The sequence below is a fragment of the Mastomys coucha genome, unplaced genomic scaffold, assembly GCF_008632895.1.
Source record: "Mastomys coucha isolate ucsf_1 unplaced genomic scaffold, UCSF_Mcou_1 pScaffold15, whole genome shotgun sequence".
Taxonomy (NCBI): domain Eukaryota; kingdom Metazoa; phylum Chordata; class Mammalia; order Rodentia; family Muridae; genus Mastomys; species Mastomys coucha.
The window spans coordinates 77,086,859-77,099,608 of NW_022196897.1; the positions used below are offsets into that span (position 1 = coordinate 77,086,859).

General features: G+C 44.8%; 1 protein-coding gene across 13 annotated transcripts in view; it reads left to right on the forward strand.

The window, feature by feature from the left end:
• Nucleotides 1–7,655, forward strand: part of Celf1 (CUGBP Elav-like family member 1) — a 74,164-nt gene extending 66,509 nt beyond the window's left edge. For 10 of the 13 annotated variants that reach the window (XM_031370927.1, XM_031370935.1, XM_031370932.1 and 7 more), the window contains 3 exons: nt 887–1,030; nt 1,416–1,580; nt 4,721–7,655. In XM_031370927.1, the coding sequence (XP_031226787.1) occupies nt 887–1,030; nt 1,416–1,543 (272 nt within the window). In that variant the 3' untranslated portion in view covers nt 1,544–1,580; nt 4,721–7,655. Of the gene's footprint in view, nt 1–886; nt 1,031–1,415; nt 1,581–1,668 lie in introns of all 13 variants that reach the window. The other 3 variants (XM_031370936.1, XM_031370926.1, XM_031370929.1) reach the window with 1 other exon arrangement.
• Nucleotides 7,656–12,750: the final 5,095 nt, after the last annotated feature.

A 12,750-nucleotide genomic window follows, 5' to 3' on the forward strand; every position in this document is an offset into this window, starting at 1 on the left:
TGTAGTTTAAGTATGGTTAAATTCAGAACTTGCCCATTTTGTATAAAGCTTATACAGTGTTGAAACACCCTCCATAATGAGAAGCTCATTAGAAGCTCCCTAGCATCCCATTGTCATTTGCTACTCCATTCCTGCCTCTGGCACTACCAGTCTATTTGTCATCCTTTAGTGCCTGGGCACAGTTTTGAAAACTAATTTTTTATTGTTGCTTACTTGCTTTTGTTTTTGAGGCAGGTCTCACTAGGTAGCCCAGGCAGACCTTGAATTGAGAGTCTCCTCTCTTAGACTCCTGAATGGTAGAATTACAAGCTGAAACTTGTTTTGACTATATAGCCCATTCCTCCTCCTTTTTTTTTGCTCCCTTGTGGTCTCCAGTTGGTTTTACTATGTACTTGCAGATCTGCCTGCTTTCAATCCCTCTATACCCTCTCTGGCAAGGCATGGGCCGTTAACATCCTTCCACGAGGCAGGCATAGAATGGCCCACAATTTTAATCCCGGTATTTGGAATGCAGAAGTCACTGGGTGTTTGTAAGTTTGAGCCTGTTCTACATAGTGAGTTCCAGTACATCCAGAGCAGATAATGAGACAACACACACACACACACTTTAATCTCAGCACTTGGTAGGCAGAGGCAGGTACCAGAGCTACATGAGTAGAACTTGTTTCGTAAAGAATTCCTTTGATGCGATGACACATGGCTACATGCAAGGGAAGAAATCTAATTTTAGAATTACCGCCTTCTATTTAGAGAACCTGTTTTCTCCCTCAGAGAATAAATTTATTAAGATTTTGCTAGTTTAATATAGATGGGAATGAGAGACCATTGGCCCTTGGTGATGAGCATATTTAACACTGATACTCTTCCAATCAATGGATATTTGAAGGTCCAGAAGGAGCCAACCTGTTCATCTATCACCTGCCCCAGGAGTTTGGAGACCAGGACCTACTGCAGATGTTTATGCCCTTTGGGAATGTCGTGTCTGCCAAGGTTTTCATAGACAAGCAGACAAACCTGAGCAAGTGTTTTGGTATGTTTACTTCTCTTCTGGTGTCAGAATGGGATTAAGCATTTGGCCACTGAGAAAGAAAGTGGCTGCTGACAAATTCTGAATTTGAGTTTGACCTTCGCAGATCATATGACCTCCGAGCTTTAGTTTTATCTGTAGTAGAGGTGGTAATTTCTGCTCACAGTATTGGTCCAGAGGAAATAGTATATAGAAATGGCTTTGCAAGAGGAGAGAGAATGCTGGTAAATGTCATATAGTACCATTGAGAACCTAGTTGTGGTTTCATGTGGTTGTCATTGACAGAATTTTCATGCATGCTGAGAACAATTGAGATAACCTTTTGTACAAGGAATGAGACTCCTTGCTTTATTAGGTTCCTCACCTAGGTTTCTGCTTGGACATACAGGTTTTGTAAGTTATGACAATCCTGTCTCAGCTCAAGCTGCCATCCAGTCCATGAACGGCTTTCAAATTGGGATGAAGAGGCTTAAAGTGCAGCTCAAACGTTCGAAGAATGATAGTAAGCCCTACTGAGTGCTCCCCTCTGAGACTGGAGTGAGAAGATCTTCTGGTAAGTGGGGGAGGAGCACCCTTAATCATTCGAAGCCCTAAGGCTGTGTGTTGACAGCCCTGGACCCTGATCCCTGCCACTCTCGCAGGCACAGCTTGCCCTGAAGACTCAGCTACTGCCTTCTGTGGGAGTGTCGCTTCGTACAGAGGACAAGTTTGTGCTTTGGTTTCCAGTGTTTTACTTTGGAGTTTAGGTGCCATAACCTGAGGGTTTTTGTTTTGTTTTGTTTTGTTTCTTTTTCCCTTTATTTAAAGTTTGCTGTGTTTGTAACCAGTTTGTTGAGAAGGACCAACACCAGTCCACCTTGAGGAAGAGGGAAATGGGTTTAAAAGATAATTAGAACATGTCCCAAACCATGGAAAGAGAGGGCTGAGCAGAACAGAAAGTTGATCCCCAAAGTCTCTCTCCCTGTGTGGGTAGAGGGAGAACTAAGTCTAATGAGGTACGGGCAGAGTGGGTGGGGTGGCTTAGCTCCTAGACCCCTTCAGAACTGGCTGCTTTCTGTGGAAATGCTGAACTTATGCCACCTATTTTTCTAATTTTTGTCCTGGATTTCTGCCTTTCTTTCTTAAAAGGGGGTGAGCAAGTCTCAGGAAATAATGCACTTTTCATTTAGCCTGAAATATGCAAATAGTAGGGAGAAGATACCCATGACTAGGCAGCCCAGCCCGCCATTCATGTTATAGTGATTGCCCTGCCTGGTTGGTGGCTGTTTGGGGGAAGCAGCCAAAGAGGTCATTTTAGTTTTTTTCAACATAAAGTTAGACTATGCCCATTTCCAGCAGTTTCTTTTGAAGAAAGTTATGGCAGTTCACCACACCAAGGAATATTGCCTCCTTCTCCGGCCACAGTTTTCTCATGAGGGCAGACATAAGAAGCTCTTACAGCATCTCTGGCCAACAAGGGTACAGTTCATGTGTTGAGCCATCAAGAAGCCATCTGATTAAGGGAGGAGAGACTTGCTTCTTGGTGTGCCTGAATCAGGGTCTCTTCAAGCCACTTTGCTATATTTGAACAGAGCCTAGTATTCAAGAAGGTTCAGAAATGCATTTCTGCCTCCTTAATGAAGGTACCCCAAAAGTTGTGTTCCCATAAAGGTCTGGCAGGCCTTTTCTCTAGCCACTCTAGCCCCATTTTCTGTTCTTGAAGACAGAAGAGAGTACAGGAAGTTTACAGGCTCCATATGGATTTAGTGTTCATTTACCTCAGTATTAACCCATGTTCATTTTGTCATCATGCTTACAGTAAGCTCCCTGCTGCCTTTCATGGGTCTTAACTCCAGCCTTTACCAGTGTCCCACAGAGCCTCTGGCCTCTCCTTCTGCTTCAAGAAAAGCTGTTGGGAATATGCATCTGAGCAGAAATAGCCCTATAATAAGCATATGATAAGCCACAGCTAGGGCCTGGCTTCCTGGGTCATTGGAAACCTCACAATTAAAATTTTGGACTCCTAGCAGCAGAGATTAGAAGGGGCTAGCCTGCTTTAAGTCATGCTGTCCCTGTGGATAACAAACAGGGATTGACCATCTTGCTGTTGTACAGGAAGTTGTTAGTGGTATGTTATCCCATTGATGCTGGGATAGCTGTTCTCATCGAGTGATAAGTTGAGTCTGTTGTCCTCTTAAACATGACATATACACTTCTTAAGATGAACCACGTAAACTTGAATTTTGCGCACTGGGAGAAAAGTGTCCTGTGTTTCAAGATAAAACTGTTCTAAAGGCTTCCAGGGTAATGATGGGATTTTTTAAAATAATGCAAAAAATAAAAATAAAAAATAAAAAAAACTTAAAAAGGAAAAAAAAGAAAAAAATGCTAGGTTGGACAGGCACTGCTCTGAATCCCAACCAGCCGGAACCAAGAATGTTGTTTCTATTTTTATAGAAGTTTTATACAGCTCCGGGGTGGAGAGTATTTATTACCTAAATTATATCTCTGGAAAAGGCCAGGATTTTGTAGAATCCAGAATGTGATTGTTGTACACACAGGGTGCTGTGTATGATTGAAACTACTGACTTTCTGTGACCGTTTGCAGCCCAGGTGACCTGTCCAAGGGGAAGGCTAACATTAATGCTGTGAATTGGCAGGGGCGAAAGCTGTGCTTCTTAGGGCGCTGCCAGTGCTGTGCTCCCTAACCTTCTGTTCTGTCTTCCTCCTTGGCCAGAACATCACGTTCTTCCCCCTTCTTCTGGTTCCCTCTATCTCTCCCATTTCATCATTTATCCACAGATTTGTCCTGTGCTCCAGGACCATTTGAAACTTTCCTAATGATATTAGAAGCAAAGGAGTGACTCCACCTTTGGACTAGACCCCAAACTTCATATCTATTTGTGATTTCTAAAATGAGCACTTGCCCCAGCAGAACCATGGTCAGCCAATGGCTGGCTCAGTTAGCCAGCCAGCCAGCTGGGGAGCATGAACTTCTGTTATCCCGTTCGCCCAGTGCATTAGCACAGCAGTAGTATTGTCCTCAAGCACAGTTCTCTCCCCAGGCCAAAGATGGTTTTGTTGAAGAAGCTGCTCCCCTATAAGTCTTGATGTGAAAGGGCTCAGCTTAGAGTGGAGACTGAAGTCTTAAGTAGTCCATTTCTTTTGTGTGGAGGTTTCACTTACAGTGTGTTTCCTGCTGTAGTTTTGTTTTGTGGATTATATCATGCCATTGATTTGCCTTCAGTGCAGCCCAGCCACTATCTCCTGGGTTCCACAAGAGTGGCCAGGGTTTATGTGGAACCTTAGGGCTTGGATTTCTGGGAACAAGGGCCATCCTAGGATGAGCAAGAAACTCTGGCCCTCTACCCTCAGTAGTCTCCCTCCTACTCTAGTTAGCATCTTTTGTTGCTGAGACCCTGCTTGCCCAGAGACTGTCTTGATGCGTTAGGTGCTTTGCAGGAAATCCAAGCCTCAGGTTCCCTTCTGTCGCTGGCAGTTGGATGTTCTCTTGGTGTCCTTCATGTCCTTTTGAACTTTTCCCTGTGTCCATTGTTAGCATGTGCAAAAGTTCTTGTCATTCCCCACCCTGCCCTTCCCCGCCTCCTCATTTCAGGGCTGCATAGTGAGTGTCCTGTTCTCTCTCTCTGTTTGGATGTATTGCTCTGTGTAACTCAGTGGATCTCCCTCTTTCTGGTTTGTTTTTTTTTCTAGATTCCTGCCGTTTGTTCATCGTTGTGCCTAAAGCATGTCGATGTGGCGTCAAGTACATCGTCCAAATCCCTGTCTCTTCAGCTTCTCTGATGCTTGAACTCTCACCTTTGACCTTGTGTTGACCTTTGATGCTGATGTGTATTTTATTATGTTTGTTTCTTTCTTTGTTTTTTCTTTTATCTTTCTTTTTTTTTTCCCTTTTGTGCTGCCAAATTGGTTTTGCTAGAACGACTGCTGAAGGGAAAATATTTAAACTTGCATTTGAATATAAAAAAAAAATCTATTTTTCTAGAACTTCATAAGATAACCACTTGATTTTGTGATTCCAATTCTTTGTAACTGTCTCAGAGCAGCCCTACTAGCACATGCCGTGTGGTGTTTGTATTCTTGTGAACACACAGCCAGTCCGCTTCCAGGCTTTGTTCCTCTGTGTGCTTAGTTTTAAAGACAACTTTGAAATAAACAATGAAATAAAAGATGTCACTAAAATCTTTGAGGCTCCTGAACACATTTTGCTGACATAGTTTTGGGGCTTGAGGAGTCCGCATGTTATTAATTTTTGTTTTTCTGAGTTCTCAACTGCAGAAAATGTCTGAAATACACCCTGCCCCCATTCCCTTTTCACTGGATGCTGAGGGGTTGGACCCCAGCTAGCCTTTTTCTTTTCCTTTTGTGGTTCTTCCTGAAGCAGCCCTGCAGGGAAGCCCTCCCTCGGGTCCCACGTGCCCTGCCCTTGGCTCGGCCAGCTCACACCCATGCTTCTTCCTACAGTCTCCACAGCAGAATGTGATGCTTTCAACTTTTTCGGGTTTTGTATTGTTTTTGCCTTTTTGTTTTGAATTTTTCCTTTCCTACTAAGATTATGCCCAGAAAAACAAGTTGTGCATGTTTCCTGCTGTTTCTTCACACCTTCGTATGTATCACCTTCACCTCTCTGTTTTCTATAGTTTGTGCAAAAACTGACTGATTTAAAGGGGTTTCAAAGAAGATGTTTTAAATTGTTATGGGGTTGATTTTTTTTTTCCTCAAGATTGTATTGTTTTATTTTGAAGTGGCAACTTTCTCCTCTATTGCCCTTAAGAGTGTTTGCCTGTGCACTTAGACTGTCACTCTTTTTGGCCTCCAGGTCTCAGTGGGGGATCCAGGAGGCTGGCTGCTCTGCTCAGAGAGTACAGGGGGCCAGAGAGGCAGAAGCAGAACCAAAGGTGGCTGTGGGTAGGCAGGATGCTTAGCACATCAAGGATAGATGACAGAGGGAGGGAGGTCGGCACTGCTTCTGACTACCCAGAGGAGGCCGTCTGTGCACTGAGTGGCAATACACCTGCCTGCCTGCGCTTTTCCTAGGTGACAAGCACAATAAATACTATACAGTCTTCACACTGTTTACAGCTCTGGGCACCAACCACCCCACACTGGCTCTTCACTATGGCTCTGCTCTTACTTAGCTAGTAGAGTTGGGGTAAGGGCAAGATAATTGTTTTTAAATTGGGTGAAGAGCCAGATAGCTACTGTCCCCGGGTGCCAGGCCAGCCAGTTCTTTGGTTTCCTAAGGGAAACTTACCCTCTTCTCTTGTAGCACCATCCAGCCTCGGGGTCTTGGGGACTTGGAAGAATGTGAATAGAGGAGAAGAGGCTAGAGGAAATGAGTAGACAGGGATGGGTCTGTGAAGAGCAGAAGCAGCAGGGAGGATTTTTGACAGATCCCACTGAGACTTAAGCACTGGTGGGAGGGAAAGTGGAAGCAAGATTGTCCAGGAAAGGGTGGCAAGGTGCAGCAAGGGATGGAGGTGGGGAGGAGAAGCACTATCTAGCATCATCCACTCCCTGGTGATGAAGGGACTCCAGCACAGTTTCTGCTCTGGGACCCCTACAGGTTGCCCAATATATTATGCTTAAGGCTGCCTTACTAGGAAGAAATGGCAGCCAAGTGGGGGACCCCTATAAGTAGGCTGCTTAATGTCCTGGAAGGGGTGGTGGATGGAAAGAGGCCAGAGCCTAGCATGAGAGAGCCTGCTGTGTGCCCCACAGTCTGACTGCACAGAGCACCTCTGTCGGCAGGAGGTGCTGAGGCCCCCTTCCTGTGTACTGAGAAGCTGTGTTTGCCAATATAGTTTGCTTTCAATTTCAAGAGGAGCTCTGGGAAAACCTGTGGATAAAACCAAATGCCAAATGTTGGACATTGTTTCCTTTTCCTTTTCTCTCTGATTGTTTTAATTGTTCTGTAGTGGTTTTAATGGATTTGAGACCCTGGAGCGGCAGCTGCCTTTCTGATTTCCAGCTGCTTTTTGTGAATAATTTAAAAAGAAAAAAAAAAGAAACTTTACATTTTGGAGACAAACCTGTGTGAGTTTTTTATTGGTACAAACGTTGTATTTAACACTAGGGGTTTTGTACAGTTTTTTGCCTTTTCTACTAGAAAACAATGTAAAGTGATTTCACAATGTGAAGAGAAAAAAAATTGCCACTATGACCAAACGCACAGTCTGTTCTGCAGCAACAACGGGATTCAATCAACTCAAAGTCGGGATTCAGCCGTAGAAATGCTTTCTCTTGACCTTGTTTGAGCTTTCCTTTTTTCCTGTTTGATTTATAAAAGATGTCTTTTGTGTGTGAACTTGTGTTGTACTCTGTAGAAAATTATGGATTTTGCTTTAATGGTTTTTTTTTTTTTAAAGGGCAAGAAGAGCCCTTGTCGCTTTTCTTACCTAATCACAGTTTGTGTAGTGGATTAAAAAAGAAAAAAGTTGTTAAAAGTTTGGAGCAAGGGAGTATGTGTTTAAAGGACTCTCCTTCCTTTTCTGTGTGTTTTCCTTTTGTCCCAATGGGGAACCTAAATCTGTTTTAATTGCACAGACACACGGACAAAAAGTCATTTTGTATCTGCCAAGTGTGGTACCTTCCTTTGTTTATTTGCTATTAAACTGTTTGAGAAGAACTGTTTGTCTTCAGAGTTGTTAATTGCTGGTGCCTGGTGGGAATGGGTGGGGCCGCTTCCATGTTGACAGACCTGATGATGCCACACAAAGCTCCGGAAGGAATGCTGCTTGTGTGATATGTCTACATTTTACAAGGTCACCATAATATGGAAACACTTTGAGACATTTTGGTAGCTTTAATTTTTGTTCTCCCTCTTCCATTACTGCTGACGGCCCATGTGAATCCTAGATCAAGGCCGCCTCTCCTGTTATGCCATGACTCCAGACTCTGCAGTCGTGCTTAAGAGTCTTTTTATTTTCCAGTAAGGCTCAGATGGCAAACCTTCCCACAGCACAGCACAGGAGTGCGACCACGAACCTGGAAGGCTTAGCACTTACATACAGTATAGTCAGAGATTCTTTGAATGCTTAGGGTGATGGTGGGTCATAATTCAAACACAATGGAGCAGATGCCTGAGAGGGGGATTCTCCTGACCTAAGGATTATCTTTATGGGGCTACCAGGAACTAGTTTTATGGCTGGCCGTAACTGTCTGTGTCCTCTGATCACCTCCCGTCTATGATTTAAACATGGGACCCTAATCTCCTTTTTCCCAGGACAGACACCAGCTGTACCTGGGAAACACCCAGCCGGACATCAGGGACAGTGCTAGCCTCAGCTTCACAGAGGCTAGGGAGGCTGTCATCAGCTGGCACTTGTGGCTTCGGAGCGGCCAGGGAAGGAGAAAGACCTTCGTTTGCTGCAAGGGGGAGCAGGGGTTGGTGAAAGCAGAACTTCTATGAGAAAACGTAGAGGCTAGCTGCCCGCACACCCCACTGCACTTGCTGTGGGAGAGAGCCTGGGGTGGGGGGAGGGGAACTTATGCAGGAAAATGCAGAAGCAAGCCACCTGTACACTTCACTCCAAGCCTTTAAGGTGCCTTCAGTTACCTCTTCAGGTATTCTAGATCATTGTCTAATGAAGCTGGCTGCCTAGGGCTGCCTTTGAACTTCTGGGAGCCTGCAGTTCAGCTACTGGGTCTAAAGAGGCAAATACTCTGACGGAGAGCAACAGACCTATCTTTGTCCAGTCCTTCACTACAGCTGTCACCTCCATGAAGACTCCCAGGAACTGGGTAGTCCAGTCTTCATAGAACTGAAACCTCACTAGAAGCTACAGCTGAGTTGTGGGTGGTACCCCTCTAGTTGGGGTGGGTCTGGTGGCCAGTGTTTATTGATACACAGCCTGCCTTCTAACGCCTAGTAGAACACCCGCATGTGCTAGGCTCTGAGAAAGCAGGCAGGGAGAAGCCTCTCCTGTACCTGGCATTTCCTAGACACTGTCCGTTTGATCCTAACATGAAGAATGTGGCAATCGTGTCAACCACAACCACACTTGCCTTTAATTACTGTTTTTCAGGTTTCCATTTCTGCTCTTACACTCTCCTCCACTCTACCCCCCCCAAACCCCCCCCCCAACCCCCGGCTCTCCTCAAAACAGAATCCTGTACTGTAATTCCAGCTAACCTTACTACAGTCAGGAGCCTTCCTGCCTCAGCCTCCCTGATGCTGAAATGACTATCATGCACTTCCATGCCTGGTTTAAAATCAGAAGTCTGGGGCAGAGGATTTAGCTCAATGGTAGGATGCTTGCTTAGGGTATATGAGGCCCTGAGTTTGATCCCCAACACTGCAGAAATACAAGCAGAACTTTATAGGAATCTGCAGGTATTCACTGTAGCTAATGTCCATTGGAATATTTGCCCTAGTAAATTGATGTGGGCAACATGTGAGGCTCAGTATACATTCTTTACATCATTCCTAGACAGGACTGCTTGTCCCCCTCCCCAGCTACATACAAAACAAGGCAGTTGAAAAGCAGCTATGCTGCTGCTAGAATATGGTGGCACTCAGAATTAGATTGAGCTGCCCAACTCCCAGTCCCTTTTCTCTTAACCACCAGAGGCAAATGTCTCAAAAGCAAACACTAGTGTGTTGCTTAACCAACTTTTCATAGACAGTTGCAGTGACCCCAGGCTCCAGTGAGGAGAAACTCAGTGGGGCCGAGGCTCTCATACCATCCACCTAACACCCAGAGGTGCCGCCGGTGGGAGCCAAAGCTCCTCTGGGTATTTCTCTATAATTCTGCTATCCAGTTCTTGTTTAATGTTTATTTTTGAGACAGAGTCTCTCACTACATAGCCCTAGTAGGCATAGGACTCATTATGTAGATCAGGTTGACTTCTAACTCGAAGTGCCTGGGTTTAAGGAGTAAGCCATCACATCTGCCCTTAATGTTTTTATTTTTGTATATTCATATAAAATGTGCTGTCTTAACTGTCCTTATACAGTGGCATCTACAGTCAGTGTTTGTGCCACCATTGCACTTAGATGGCTTTTTTAATTTGGGGTTTTGGGGGGTTTGATTTGATTTGGTTTTTTGAGACATGCTTGTCTGAGAAAAATAAATGCCCTAATAATGTAAAGTGTCTATTGAGCATACTCCCTGGGTTCTGAATTTCATACTTTGAAGAAATGGTGTGGTCAGAGCCTTGTGTGTATTCTTCCCAGAAGTTAGTTATCTTAATGGTTTCCTGTTGACAATGCCACCTTTCTCTCCCTCCACCCCCCTTTGTTTTTTTGTTTGTTTTTTGTTTTGTGACAGAGTCCTAAGTAGTCCAGGCTAGCCTCAAACTAGCTTGATCTTCCTGCCTCTGCTTCCTAAACCCTGGGACTATGGGCATGTGAACCATGTCTGGCTCACATTTGATTCTTTTGACTCGAATGCATGGCAGTGTATGCCTTTAATCTTAGCAGTGAAGGCAAGTGGATCTCTGACTTGGAGGCCAGCCTGCTCTTCATTGTGGACTCCTGGCCAGCCAAGGTTACTTAGACCCTGACTCAAAAAAAAAAAAAAAAAAAAGAAGAAGAAGAAGAAGGCTGGAAAGCCAGTTGGTTCTGTGGTTAAGAGCATGGAGTGTTCCTGCAGAGCCTAGCTCTGAGTTTGGTTGGTTCTATGGATTGTTCTTGCAGAGGACCCCTAAGTTTGGCTCCCAGGACCCAGACTGGACTGCTTACATCTTGTAACTCCAAGTGCTGGAGATCTTCTGGTCTCTGGGCATCTACACTAAGTGTATACATAGCCACATGCAGTGACACAGACATAATTAAATCTTCTCAAGAAGCAGGGTAGGAGACTAGAGAGATGGCTCAGCAGTAAAGAGCACAGGCTGCTCTCCCAGAGGTCCTAAGTTCAAGTCCCAGCAACCACATGGTGGCTCACAACCATCTATAATGGGATCTGATGCCCTCTTTCAGTGTGTTTGAAGTCAGTGACAGTGTATTCATATACATAAAATAAATCTTGCTTGCCATGCAAACATGCAGACTTGAGCTTAGCACTCCAAGAACCCACTTAAAGAAGCCAGGCATGGGGCTGCAGAGATGGCTCGGCGGTTAAGAGCACTGACTGTTCTTCCGAAGGTCCTGAGTTCAAATCCCAGCAACCACATGGTGGCTCATAACCATCTGTCCAACTACAGTGTACTCATATACATAAAATAAGTAAATAGCAAAAATAAGCAGCCTAGCCATGTTTATTCTCTCTGGGTTCAAAGACCCTATCTGAGAAAATAGTGATGGGGCTGGAGATAGGGGTGGCTCTATGATAAGAGCACTGGCTAAAAGACTGGAGTTTGATTAACAGCACCCACCCACAAGGTTGGTTATAACCAGCTATAACTTCCATGCCAGGAGATCGACACCTTCTAGCCTTCATGGGCATTAGGCACATGCACGGTACACAGATGTCCATTTAGACAAAATAACAATACACTTAAAAAGAAGGTAAAAAGTAGTTATGGAAGATGCTTGATACCATCCTCTGTTGTCCATACACATGTAAGACACGGGGTATGTAGTTCAGATATGCCTAGCTAGCATGCAGAAGTCCTGTTTGGTTCTGATGGTCCTGGAACTCACTCTGTAGACCATGCTGGCCTCGAACTCAGAAATCCACCTGCCTCTGCCTCCCAAGTGCTGGGATTAAAGGTGTGGGCTACCACTGCCCGGCTTGTTTGTTTTTGAGAAAGGGTCTCTTTAGTCTTGACTTTCCTGGAATTCACTGTATAGACCTGGCTGGCCTTAAAGTCACAGAGATCCACCTGCCACCCAAGTACTGGGGGATTAAAGGCATGTGCCACCTTGCCCAGCTTGTTTTAATTTTTTTGAGGTAGAGGTCTCATGTAACTCAGGTTGGCCTCAAACTGTAGGTGAAGATGCCTTGGGCATCTGATCCTCCTTTACCTCCCAAGCACGACGCTGTGCTTGAACTCCCTAGTTCATGTCGTGCTGGAGGCTGGACCCAGGCCTTCATAGCCACTAAAAGAACACTACCAACTGAGCTGTAGCCAGGTTCTAAATTTTTGTTTTGGTTTTTGAGCCGGGATTTCTACATAGTCCTGACTGTCCTGGAACTTATTCTGTAAACCAGGCTGACTTCAGACTTGCATTTTATAATGTTTAAAGTCTAACTTTGTCTCTGTAATGCAGATGGTATTTTAAAACCAGTTTGCATTCCCTTGTGAAACGCTTCTTTGATGGCCCACCATCAGTGGTTGCCTGTGTGTTGTCTGTCTGCAGTAACTTTCTTGGTCAGCACACAGGGGTCCTATCACATGCTACGTTCATCTAAGTAGCCTGTTCTCTGATAGAGAAAAAAGCCACCAGGATGGAAAACCAGATTTTCCTTTTACCTCTGGGAATGTCACACTGATGTCATAGCACGTCCTTCTGGGAGAGGTGGAGACTTTGTGACTTTCAAGCACTGATTCTTCCCTCTTCTGGAACCTTCCCCATCTCCTACCATCTGGCATTTAAATTAGTTTGCATGTGTAGCCTTTGTCTCTGCAGGGGAAGCCCCGGTCATAGGGAGGGCTTTTGTTTTTCTGGAGAAAAGTTATCTTGGCCTGAGAAACTGGACTGCCTCCTGGGAAAGGCTCATTTCCTGTCCCAGCTATCCCCTTTGACAAGTTGGGGGTTTGGGGCTTGTTTGCTTGTTTTTTTGAGACAGTCTTAATACAGCTCTTGCTGATCTGGAACTCCTTATGCAGACCAG